General features: G+C 39.5%; 1 protein-coding gene across 1 annotated transcript; it reads right to left on the reverse strand.

The window, feature by feature from the left end:
- Positions 1–536: 536 nt before the first annotated feature.
- Positions 537–3,307, reverse strand: nkx2.3 (NK2 homeobox 3). Its single transcript, XM_038296225.1, has 2 exons — positions 2,592–3,307; positions 537–1,643 (listed from the first exon to the last, which is right to left on the reverse strand). Exons 1-2 carry the CDS (start codon positions 2,989–2,991, stop codon positions 1,000–1,002), a joined length of 1,044 nt encoding a protein of 347 aa, XP_038152153.1. The 5' UTR covers positions 2,992–3,307; the 3' UTR covers positions 537–999.
- Between the last annotated feature and the right edge of the window lie 10,297 nt (positions 3,308–13,604).

Genomic DNA, 13,604 nt, shown 5'->3' on the forward strand with positions numbered 1-13,604 from the left:
TCCCTTTTACATTTTCTCTGTTTCTGGTTCGTGTCTCAGACTTTCTCACAGGGGAAAAAAATGCTTTTTTTGCTTGAGAAACTGTTGTAGGCGATGAAAAATGTTGGAATAAAGCTGACTGGATAACAGTTTAGAGGAGGAATCCAAGTTGATAGCGTTCCATTTGGCGCAGAAAGAGACGCATTAAAAAAATCGTATGGCACACTGCAAAAACGATCTAGAAATGAGCAAAAAATTCTTAAATTAAGTCAATTTACCCTGAATTTGATTAAGAAAATAAGATAAGTTGCCAAATGAATGGGTATTTTTACTCTTAAAATAAGATAATTAGATAATATACACTTTAAATAAGACAATGCTATTGTTTTTCCTTATTTTAAATGTAAATTGTCTTTTTTCATTGGCAAAGTGTCTCACTTACCTTCTCAATTTAAGAAAAAAAATACACTTAATGTAAGAAAGAAATGGCTTATTTAGATTTAAATTTTTTGCAGTGCACTATTTAGTTGGATGTTTCATTCAGCCCCCATCAATCATTTATATATCCTGTTAATTGCCATATTTATTGAAGTCAAATACGGTATAGGCTTCATTATCATTCACAACAAGACAGAAAAATAGCATTCAGTTTTAACAACAAGTAAGATGTACAGTAGTAAAATATCAAAACACGTTTTTGTGAAGTCGCACTTTTCAGCGATTGCAGTGCATTTTGTGGTTTTGTTCTGGCTCGAAGCAGGGCTCTTCCATTTCTTCCGACATTTATTCTATTACTTACCCGATATCACACCTAAAAAGCTAATGCTCATTTAGAAATGTACAACTTTTGTGTTATTTTTGGACCACATTTGAATGTTTAAAATTGTCCAATACTGCAGTTTAAAAGTTTTCTTTAAGCAGTCTGTTTTAGGGTTATTTCAGGATACAACCCAAAACATTCTTAGAGTTTGCAAGAATTGCATGCTTGAGGTCCATCCATGAATCCAGGAGAGTCTGCAGCTACCATGCCCGGATACCCTGTAGAGTTCCCTGGCATGGTGGGATCACCGGTGCTTGAGGAGCCTGGTTTTGCGTCTGCGCGCCTAGATTCCCCAAATTCATGAACGCATTAGGAGTACTGCTGCTGGGTGGAAGTGCAGGCAAACTGGAATAAGTACAGGAGTAATTGTTATTGTACACAGAGTTGTTGTAGCTGTAGGATGAGTAGTTATAGGTGTAAGGGGTCGGAGCTGCGACTGTGTAGGGGTTATTATAGTTCTGAGATCCTGCAAGGCAAGGCCTCCCGTCCCGGACCAGGACCGGGACAGCCACCCTCCGTGGTGGAGGTGGATGGTGATGATGATGGTGATGATGATGGTGACCTGCGATCTCCAAAGTCTTGTCCTGCCTCTGTCTCTTACATTTGTACCTCCTGTTCTGGAACCAGATCTTGACCTGGGTGGAGGTGAGTTTCAGGGTGCTGGCCAGGTGCTCCCTCTCCGGGGCGGACAGGTAGCGCTGCTGCTTGAAGCGCCGCTCCAGCTCGAACACCTGAGCCTGAGAGAAAAGGACGCGCGGCTTCCTCCTGGTCCTCTGCTGCTTGGTGACGGGCTTCTCTGGCTCGGTGTCTTCTCCATAGTCGCCTTGCAAAGCGGCGCAGCTATCTGTTTTAAGAACATTAAAAAAATATTAATAAAATAATAATAATAATAATAAAATTAAAAATATAAACAGTGAAAAGGAATAAGAATACGACTTTCATGATTGGACCACATGACTAATTTATTTCTGTTTGTCTTATAAATTTTATTGCTGTGAATCGACGTTATAAAAAAATAGTCCATAAGGTTAGCTGAACCTGCCTAAATAATTAAATTGTATTGGAAAAGTTTAACTACGTTTTTGCATATAGATTTGATAAATTTGCCTTTAGAATACATTTACATAAACTTTGTTGTAAACTGATGCTAAATAAACGAACTGAATTAAGCACTGTGCTTTTAATCCATCCAAGTGTTATATTAATTTATTAATTGATTTGTGTAAAACGGAAATAAAACTAGAAAATAACAAAAAAGCAAAAATTAATTTGCTTAAAAACAAACAAATTTTAAGCCCATTCAACGTGAGTTGATCATAATTATTCAGGTAGATGCAGGTATTTTCTAATGTTGGTAATGGCCCTATTAAAGGTTAGAGCAAGGGTATATAGGTGGACACTAATTATTTTAAAGAGCCACAGAGCATTGTGTTTTAATATGGAAGAGCTGCAGAATCTTGTACATGACATGTACTTTTCTCGGCGTGTTTTTGATGTGTAGAATTATTATTATTTTTTTTTTGTTGTTGAATTGATATGATGTGAGAATCAACACCAAATCAAATAGACATTCATTTTGATTTGATTTGAGCTGCAACAAAATCTTATTTGATCGCATATCGAATGTCACTGTGATTACATATATATATGTATATTTATCACATCTGATAGTATTTCGTATACTTTACAAAATTACCATGCAATTCCAAAAATCTTATGTGATCGCATGTGTTTCCATTCCCTTATGTGTCTATAGAATCGGACACTAATAACCATTGAGCTTTCCACTCACTGCTGTCATGCTCCTCCTGTTCGGTTTCCAGGCGCGGTTCTACGGAGTGAATCGATGCAGCCTCTCCGAACATCTCCCCAGTCAAAACAGAATCAGAAAGTCGCTCCTGGACGCTCAGGGCGCTGAGGTAAGACATCCTCTCCTCGCTCTCCGACAGGCAGGAACTAATGGGGCTGGGGCTGTCCCTTCCCGCCAGCATGCAGGACGGCGGTGACTGAGAGCCGAGCGGCTTGTTTGGGAAGCCTCTCGGCTGTGGCAGCGCGCCGGAGAGGCCGAAGCAGGAGATCAGCTGAAGTTGGTGCTGCTGAGACTGCTGCTGCAGCTCCAGCTTCAGAATGTCCTTCACGGAAAAGGGCGTGGTGGACGCAGCAACAACTGGACTGGGAATCATGTTTAACATAAAGGTGACAAAAAAAAAAGAGCCGCAAAACTCAGAAGCGAGTTGATTTCTATCAGGATTTCGAATGGAGATGGTTAAGAGCCCGTGCGTAAAGCTGGGAAATGGTCGCGCCTTGCTTGCTTTCCACGCAGATCAGAGAAATGCTGGCTTTCTTTCAGCTGTGACATACCTCTCCTCGGACTGTGCGCCCGTGGCTGGAGGGGGGACAGGAGAAAGAGAGAGGTCGATCCTGTTTGGCTGGCTAAATTCAGTTATCTGTAGAAAGAGCTGGGTCAGCCAAGATGCTGCCCTCTCTCTTTCAGTGACGTCCCGGAGCGGGGGGGGGGGGGGGGGGGGGGGGGCAACCCACGGAGATTCTGTGCAGACTGCCCTGTATATCAATGGGTTTATTCCTAATTTATGACATTTTATTGCAACCAACGACTCTTCTCAGAGGAATAATTCATTTTGACGCATCTTATTTTCTCAGCGGACACGCATAAGGATTTCATTTTATTTCTCTGGCATAATTAACTTCTTTCACGAAGGAAAACTCTTGTTTTTGAATCTACTTTGATTAAGTAGCACATTTTTTTTATTTTCATGAATTTTAAAAAATGTGGATCAGAGTTTCTTTGCTCGATGGCCATCCCAGCACTTCCCATCATCACCGTCGTGGTTTGAGATAAGCGGTATCCTCATTTCCTGACGAAAAATAACAAGGATAAGATAATCCATCTGTGGATGGAAACCAGGAGGCCTTTTTGGATACAAATCCAGGACTTAAGAAGGTTTGTTTTCCATAGACCAGTGGTCACGAAATGTTTTCAAATTGAATCAATAAACATAAAATAACTTCCTTCAAATATGTATTTTATGAACTGTGTAAATATGCACATACATTTCCATCTAGTAGAATACCTGTAGACTATAGATATGATATATAGTTCCTTAATTTCTTAGGCTTCCTTTTGTGTCTGATTATTTTGGGAAAATGATTCCTCTGATTTCACTTTGCTTTACTCTGTCGATTTAGACAGAGCATTGTTTGAATTGTAACTTTTCACTATTTATTGTCGAATCCTTAATAAAGATAGAATATTTATAGTAACGCTTCTCATAAATATTTGCATTTATTTGGTCTTTAAATTGTTTTGAAATGCCTGGTAAAGCCCATTAGGAGAAACATATGAATGAGTCGGAATATTTGTTTCCTCCTCTTCAGTTGTTCCATGGTCCTTAAAGAACTGAGTCCTTTGAACATGTAAACAACAGATTTAACCAGTTACTGTTTACATAGATCTTCATAATGATAATAATAAAAATAAAATCCATGCATTATATTTTTGGCATATCTCATTCTCAACTAATGCGTTAGAGGCTACCCTTTTTTTTCAGTTTCACTTTAAGTTTTTCCCATTACTAGTCTACCAATGGCTTACTACTACTGCTACTACTACTAATAATTATAATGTAAATAAATAAACAAATTAATAAAGGTGTTCAATTACGTGTGTCTTTTGTTGCTATTTCATGGACCAGAGACCTGTGCAGGACAACACAGAGATAAGACAGCCTTATCCAAGTCTGCAGGCTTGGATACACTATTATTCTACTTGTCTTTTTCTTTGCATTTATTAATTATCTGCTTATTGCAGTGTTATTAACGTTTTCAAAAATATATATTTTCAATACAGGCATAAATAGGTGCTACTAATATTGTGACTCTAACTACTAATAGTAACAATATTGGTTTATTATTGTTGTTTATTAATTTAAGGAAGAAAAAGTATTTACATCTTAAAGAAAAATCTTGAAAATGTGTGGCGGTGAAACAGGACACCTGTCTCCTGGCCGACTATCTGTAGCCAAGTGCAGGCGCCAGGGTCTGAGGGCCTGTTGCTCTTAAACCGTGTGGAAAGAAAAGGAGAGAATGTCCACATAATCTCATCCGCTCCCCATCAAGGACGATGTTTAGATTAGAGCACTGTCCTGTTTTTTTCTTCACAGTTTTTTCTTTTCTTTTGTTTTTCTCCTCTTCTTTCAGACATTAGTGGCATAATAGTTCAGGTATATACTTAATTTGGTCTCTTATGGCGCCCATACTTTTGATTATGACAGACCTGGGGATATTTTATAGATTTATTTGCGATCTAAATAACTACTAAAGATATCTCGGCGTGTACATGTCCATTAAACGACAAGAAACAGAACATATTTTATGATTAATTCCAAATATAATTTTTTCGGTATTTTTAAGCAGTCTGTAAAATCCTCTTTATGGAATGAAGGGACCCTAAGGCTGAAAAACAACTCATCCTCCCCCTAATACCTCACTTAACAGGCGCGTCTTTGCGCTCAGCCTCTCCACTGACCGTCATCTTCATCACCATCCTCATCATCAGCAGCGCTCCTCGCGTGCCACCGGCAGCCCGAGGTTGCCCAAGCAGAGGCGCGTGTTTACGGAGCGGAAGAGTCTGTTTCCTGCCTGTAACAAAACCCAGACTCTCGGAGAGTGTCAAGGAGCTCCTCGGTGCTGAGTGCGACTCCCCCAATACATCATCTTCATCCCAGAATCAGCGCGATAAGATGGGTAAGGTCAGAGCTGCTGCAGAGGTCAGCCAGCATTTATAGAGGTGTGAGAATAACAACCTCAAGGAGAGATTCAAATAAAACATGTTTTTTAAACCATCTGCTGTATTGCCTTTTATTTTGATTTCCATCTTCTTGATGTTAGTGCTTTGCCAGGTATTGATGAACATGTCTCTTCTTGCCTCTGCTTATCTCTGGAAAGCTAAAAGCTCTTTGCCCCAGAGTGGCAGGTGGATACCAGTACAGCCCCAGAAACCAATCATCTGGGAGATGTAGGGTTGCTTTTTAAACACACAAAACCCCTTGAGCAGAAAATGTAATTGAGAAGACTTGAAAGTGATTGAAATTTTTTTTTTCAAATATGGCTAGTTTACAGCCAGAGACCGTGCCTTGCAAAAAGCATGCATACATGTGTTTATTCTAATACGTCTTGTATTAGAACCACAACATTTATTGTGAAGTGTGAGAAAAATTGGTAAAAAAAAAAAGTTGTGTACATTTTTTTCTGCAAATACAAGTCATAATTTTGTGGGATTGACATAATATCACATCACACTTGATGAAGATTTTTTGCTGTAATGTTCCAGTGTACCCAACATATTTATTTTGGGTTTTTATTTGAAACATGAATAAGCTTTACTCTACACCACTGCAAAAACAAAGCAAACTCCAGATTGGAGTTATGAAAAGCAGCCCGGGCCACAGGCGGCTACGCTCTACTTCTTATATTCATTCAGCTAGCTAATCTAAATCGTTCAATTCCATTTAAAGAGCGAGATCATCTGTGGTAGTAGCACTAGACATCTTCCAGGCATGTGAGTAAAACTAGTAGCAGTTCAGCGGACAGGATGAATGAATGGTAGCCGGCGCGTGCGGATGACATCATACACACTCCGCTTTGTTTTAAAACAATATAAATATAAAAAATATAACCGTGGATGTCTGGGGGACAGTGATTCTCCTACATGTTATGAATGCTGGCGTAGCATAAATGATAAATTATGAAAAGTTTAGTTTGTGCCTTCAAGTTGTTGCCCATAGGAAGACGCTATTTGGATTACAAAACCGAATATCTTCAGAAAAGCTCCAAATGACACAAAACTAATATGGGTGAGTGGAACATGATGTAATAACGTAAAATCAAGGTGCCAATGTAAAAAAAAAGAACGAAAAAAAACGTTTTCCCCCTTTAAGGTTCCCATAAACTTCTAGATCTGCTTTAACATGCAGGAATTACAACATCAGGTGATTATCAAGACCTTGTAAAACATTATGACATGTTGAGGAGCAATTCCAGTATGTTGGACTTAGAAGATGTCAACTGCTGAAGAAAAAACAACCCTACAGCATGATGCTACCATCATCCTGTTTCACAATTTCAATACTGAGTTCAGGATGAGGATCTGTGAATTTTGTTTTTTTTCTTTTACAGCCTAAGAGCAGAATGTGGGGCAACCAGACCAAGTGTCAGAGCAGATCACCTTCTTCAACATTTTTGTTCTAAGTGGTTTCTTCTTACTCTTCTTTTGTAAAACATAGATTTGTTAAGTGCACAACTGATGCAGTAGTTATCCTGCCAAGAGGTCCACCTACTTTAGCTACTGTCTTTGTACCTTTACCACATTACCACGACACTCAATTTAGATTGGTCTTTTTGTTCTCTATGTTGCTTTTTGGTCACTAATGTTGTCTTGTTCTCTACAACCTGCAGACCAACTGTATTCATGCCAACATTAAGCTATAAGGAAAGTAATTGCACAAGGTTGAAACATCTATGAAAATAAACAGATGAAAGTCAGACATCCCTTTGCAGTCATCTTTCAACAGAATAATTAAAGGGAAAAAAAACTTATAAGAGGCCTGGGGAAATATGATGGTATTCTTAGCTTGACATTTTGTTGCACAACCTTTAAAAGCAATTGCTGCAGTGAAATAATTCCTGTAACTTTTAATAAGACTTCTGCACCTCTCACCAGGCATTTTCTCCTGCTCACACAAACCACTCCAGTTGTCTCATGTTTAAAGGCTGCCTGTTGCAGATAGTATGTTTCAGCTCCTTCAAAAGATGCCCAATAGGATTTATGTCAGGACTCATAAGCCCCATTTACACTACCCTTTTGAAACCATACAGAGAATGGTCCGAGCACAGTAACAGAGATAACTGTTGAGTCTAAATAGACTCAACCCAATAGAAAACAACCCAACGGTGCTAAACTAGTACTAGTTCAGCAGCAGGGCTTGGCATGGCTCATCTGTGGCTCGGTTCTCTGATAACAAAGAAGGCATGGGCAGACCGTCTCATCTCTTATTTACAGTCAGCTGACTGATTTTGCGGGTTTCCGCCATGTCGGGCTTTTTAATTCACAGATCTTTTCATCTGTTCACAACACAAACTTCTTCTCAGCCTATAAACAATAAATGGCATCAAGTAGGCAGTAGGATGCTATCAAGGCACATAAGTTCCTGAATGTTATTCACCATTTTTGTGTTCGTAATTCCTGCCTTGAGAATTGTAGCATTTTGGACCGCCGATATGTGGCAAGGAACCATGCTAGCGTGATGTGTAAACTTGGAACAGTTAACTGATCCAAGTTGGTCCGAATTCGGCATGGATCAGAGGGGTAGTGTAAATACGGCAACAGAAGACCACTGCAGATTAGTCCAAGGTTTTCATTTTCATCATTGTTGGGTGTTTTTAGCTGTGTGTTTTGAGTTATTATCCTGTTGAAGACTCATGAACGCCGAATGAGACCAAGCCTTCTGACATTAAGGAGAATATTTCTCTCTAGAATCCCTTGATAGTCTTGAGATTTCGTTGTACCCTGCAGAGATTCAAGACATTCTGTACCAGAGGAAGCAATGCAGTCCTAGAATATAACACAACCTCCTCTATGTTTCACAGTAGGGAGAGGGCTCTTTTCTTTACATGCTTCATTTTCCATCTGCGAACATAGAGCTTATGTGTAATGGGAAAAGCTTCTATTTGTCCATAAGCATCTCATTTGTCCATAGGAAATTCTCCCACAACCTTGTGGCTTGTCAACACGTAGTTTGATAAATTCAGTCGGTTTTTTAAAAGATTAGTTTTCAACAATAGTGTCCTCCTTGGTCATCTCCCTTTAAGTAGAACTTGGCTCAGACAACAACCCGTTGATGCGATCTGACACTGGTATTCCCTGAGCTTTAAGTTCACCTTTAATCTCTTTGTTACCATCCATATTATCAATCTCTTTGTTTTGTTGTCTATTTTCCTGCAGTTGCCATATCCTGGGAGGTTGGCTACACTCCTATTGATCTTACATTTCTGAATATGTGCAACTATAGTCATAGGACATCAAACTGCTTGGAGGCAGGCTTATAGTCTTTACCTTTTACATGCATGTCTACACTTTTCTTTTTATGCTCCTGAGACAACTCTTTCCTTTACTTTCTCTGGGTTATGTTAAGTGTGATATCTCTGAGTCCATTGTGGGTTTTTCTTTCATGAAATGAGTGGTATCAACAATTTTCCATGTGTCTATGCTAGTTTTTGTTCCTGATTTAAAATAAAAAATAAAAAATACTCTAAGGATTGTAAAAAAAAAAAGAAAAAAAGAAGAAAAAAATTAAATTAAAGAAGTATATATAATTGTGAAAAACGGTGTATGCTTGCTCTGTGTTCCTTGTTAGTGAGTGTGGGTACAGTCAACGCAAGTAACAGTTTTAGATTGAATAAGCTGGCTTGAGATATGTAGAAATATGAAATAAAGTCCAATGGGATATTTTACCAGTGGATGAGCCAAATGAAAAGGGTACACAGTCAGTTTTTCCAAATATGGTTCCCCTTATTTAATTATTCTGCAAGGTATAAAAGTTCCTCCTCTGAAAATTGAATAGGAATGCTGAATATAAGTGTTAATGTCCCTGAAAATATCTAAAAGGCAAAACCTCATAACAAGTATTGCTGAACTTTCCTTTTTCCCTTTCCCTTTATTTCATGGTCTTCAGTAAATATGGAACAGGACCAACGTTTTGTGTATCAGCAAAGTCTCAGTTCTTTCAGGTCCCGGAAGTTGAGTCTTATCAGCAGCCCATGTGATGGTGTCAGTAGCCAGAACCCAGGCTTGTTCCATTGTGCCTCTGCCTGGGTCTAAGTGACGGATGACAGCGGCTTCTCCTCGAAGGAAATGAGGAGGCCAGAGGCGAGCCCAGGGCAAGATTTGAATTTTAGCTAAATCTTGTTCTCACTCACTTATCAGCTTTGAAAGTGCCTATATTCCACATTAGGGCCTAGTTTACAGGTTCCTGCAGTCCCTCAGGGCTCATTGAGATAACCAGGTTGGGTAAAAAGAGACACTAATTAGGCAGTTTACTTGAAAGACTGTGAGAGAGTGAACTGGAACCCTGCTCTGTGTAACTCAGAGACCCTGAAAGGAGGAAGTGAGGTCAGGACCGTCTGGGTCTCCTGCCCTTTGCCCTCCCATGGGAATCATAAATTAGGCTGCTGTAATTCTCTCCCAGACGGCCTTGCCCTAGCAGGTGTGTGTTTGTATATATGAACATTAACAGCGGGATGTAAGGGCTGTAATATATGTGATATACGGTGCTGAGACTGTGTTTTAAGAGGAAGCATGCAACTTAAATAATCCCATCCCCTTGCTGCAGTCCCAAAACCCCATAGATAACGATAGTGCTTGGAGTAATCATTAGAACATTGTTGGGGAGTTCAAATGCGCTGTTGTTTGTGGTCAGACTGGGGTCAGTTCCTGCTATAGAGGTATGTCAAGACTGAACAAAAACATAGTTTTAGAACCTCTTAAATTTCACATTACACCATTGTGTAACGTCAAAATAGATGTTTCTGTGCAATGTCAATCAGTTGGCTGAGATAAAGCTACAACTCATCTCTCATGCTCACAAGGAAGACAAATTTAGCTCTTTGAATATAGTTTTAGTAAAAAAAACAAGTGATATTGTAGAAGCCATCAGCACACCACCTTACATTCTTGTTTGTTTAATGGTACAGCTAAGAAGCATCAATCATCATGTCTGTTAAAGAGCTTTGTGCAGTTCCCTCTTGCTTTTCTTACTTATTAAACTAATAAAGGCATTTTACTCAGTGTGCAAAACGATATTTTGTGAGACCCCCTAGTCATGCTTGTTACCCAAGAAATATTTAAACATGCTAAAAAGTTTCATGATAAAATTGCTGTTGGGATTGGCTTAGAATGTCAAAATTCTCCTTAAAGAAAAACAAAATGTGCATGCACAACCCTGACCCGCTCCCAAGAGGGAAAGCTTACTTGCAAAAGCATAATCCCATTTCTGCTCGTGCACGCTCTGTTTAAAAGTTGCTGTTTGCATCGCTCCTACAAGCTTACTTTCCAAAAGAAGAATTCCATTTTTTCACTATGTCATACCTACCACCGGTAAGTGAAAATATGGACGAGCATATAGGACAGCCTTACGTAAACATATCACCAGAATGTTGGACAATTAGGAGGACCACTTATTTAGATGATCCACCCGGGAAAAGAACATCCTCCACTATACCTTTAAGTCCATATGCTAAATGACAATCATACTCGACATCAGAAAGCTGCAATCAACTGCCAAAGTGTTTGAACAGCCTTAACTGAATACAGCAAATCGGTAAGGACTCATAAGCCAAAGTAGAAGTGAGTGTTGTGACTTTCCTATTTGGGGTAAAACCTAAAAGACCTAAAAGGACCTAAAAGGAATCCCACATTCCACTGGTTGACTCATTGTATCAGCAAGGCAATTTCCTGGCATTTAACAGAGTACATCACTATTTCATGTATACTGTGCATGACATATGTTAATGTAGACATTTTCATGTTTTGGACCTGGCTTCCAGGCTTTCAGGGTGCAGCTCTTGAGTGAGAACAACAGAAGCTGAATCCCAAACCGCCTCCTAACCACTAACCCTTAACTATCAAGTGTCACTCACAATGAAGTCACACTCACTGGTGTGGAAGGTGCCTGGATTGTACATGGGGGGTATAAACATGAATGGGACAACCTCTTCCCTCCAGCAGACAGGGAAAGTAGTCATTCCTATTCCAACAAGGTGGCCCTGCATGTGCCTACCTGTAGCTATGTGGCGCAGGTTAACATAACATCAAACATTTGCCATTTTCTTAAGAATAAGAGTATCCAGTCAATTAAAACTACTTCATAGAGGGCCTTCCATTTAGGGATTATTTTATGTCTGTTTTCCTTTTCCTAAGTCAGTGTGACAAAGATGCAGCAAACAAGCAGGACTTACATTTGAATGCACGTGTTTCCTCTGCCACTGGTTCGCCGGTACACCAGCTGTCAAATTTCAGTGGGCCTGCAATGATGCAGACTCATTATTTAATTGCTGAATGGTCCACTCGCCCTACCCACTACATGGTTTGGGACGGGCCTTAATGTGGCAGAGGGTAAGTGCTTATAGTTAGTGTTCAAGTGCCGGTTTGGGATTCAGCAAGACTGTGCAGGAGCCGGGGTAGGCACTAGGTTCTTTTCTGCCCAAGATAAGAATGCCTTATTTTCTAGTTACAGTTAAGCCCCGTTTTTCCTGGTTACTCTTTGCTGCCCCCTATTGCCCCTTTACTATCCCCTTAGCTCCTTCCTAGCTGTTTTATGTCCGCACCTGCTCCCAGTTAACTGATGACGCCATTCATTGTTCTGTCTCACATATAGGGTGTAAAGGGTGTGTTCGATTTCAGCGGTTGCATCCTCTAAGGACCAGGTCTATCTGGACTGGGTCCTTCAAAGTCAGTGAAAAGAAGGAGGAGCTTGACTATGGATTCAAACAGGTCCATCTCCGGCTTTCACCGCCGGTATGCTCTGTCGCCTAGCAACCGTAACAGTTGATACACAAAGCAGGAATTGAATGGATGCCGAACTTCTCACTGTTGTTCTATTTGCTAAGTTCATTTTTGAGGAGCTTCAGCAGCAGTACAGTTGTCACAGATATCAGATTGTAGTCTCCATTTGCACAGGCACAGCTTAAAAACGTTTTAATAAACCAAATATTACCCTCAACATATCTGACTCAATAACAACTTAAAACATATATTTTTATTAATTTCTGATGGAACAATTATATATTCACCACTGTTTGGCGTCAGTTCCCCTTTGCCTCTGAGCAAGTTGCAGGTGGCTTGCTGAAAGAATCTCGCCTTCAGACGACGCAACTACAGAATTTTAATTCTGCAATATACTCCTCCCTCTGCAGTTAATCAGGGCTAGATTCTCTTCTTTTTTTTGCATTTGTTTCTCCCGTGTGTCTCCTAGATTTGCTTCCTGAGTTCTTTGCCTGTATTTTCTGGAATTATGGTTATGTTAACATCTACCTGTTCATCAAATCTACAAGAAACCAACTCTACCTTCCATCTCTACAAACACCCGCTGACCCTGACAAAAACAGCTTTTTTCCATTTTCCTTAAAGTCATAGGGAAGTGGCTATTTCAACCGTTGCATTTCAGAATTCTCCCCAGTGGTGCCTGACTTTACACGAGTGAATAAAGTGAATGTGATTGGTTGTTTATCAAGGGGGCAGGATTGTTGTGGTGGAAGGTTAAAAAACAAGTTTGGTTTCGGACAGTGTGTCGGGAGCATCTTTCTAACCAGTTAGCAATTTAGTGCTAGTAGGTTCCCAATGGGAAAATACATTGGGACCAAGTAACACTTAGAAACAACACTGTCAAGGATCAACGTAACTCAATGTTAAAGTAAGTGATTCTTATTTCAACCTTTTTTTTTATTAGCTGCAATATATGTATCAAGATGCTACTGACCAAAAAAAAATTAATTGACAGATGACCGTTCATATATGATTGGCCGAATTTAGGTGTATAACCTGACATATACCTAACTGGCCTGCATAAAATAACGAAAAAAAACCCCTACAGATTTTAAGACAGGATTCTATTAAAAATCGAAATTTTCTCACTTTTGGGACAATATGGTCTGATAAAGAGTACATTTATATACATGTTTAAGCCAGAATGATTTGAAATTTAAATATGACTTCCCTACGACTTTAAAAATT

The sequence above is a fragment of the Cyprinodon tularosa genome, unplaced genomic scaffold, assembly GCF_016077235.1.
Source record: "Cyprinodon tularosa strain WSP-4 unplaced genomic scaffold, ASM1607723v1 ctg37, whole genome shotgun sequence".
Lineage (NCBI taxonomy): Eukaryota > Metazoa > Chordata > Actinopteri > Cyprinodontiformes > Cyprinodontidae > Cyprinodon > Cyprinodon tularosa.

Bases quoted from the DNA above. Each gene is read 5' to 3' on its own strand.
- nkx2.3 (XM_038296225.1), bottom strand. From the start codon at position 2,991: ATGTTAAACATGATTCCCAGTCCAGTTGTTGCTGCGTCCACCACGCCC. The intron at 1,644-2,591 runs GTGAGTGGAAAG...TTCTTAAAACAG, and splicing joins ACAGGAGGAGCATGACAGCA to ATAGCTGCGCCGCTTTGCAA.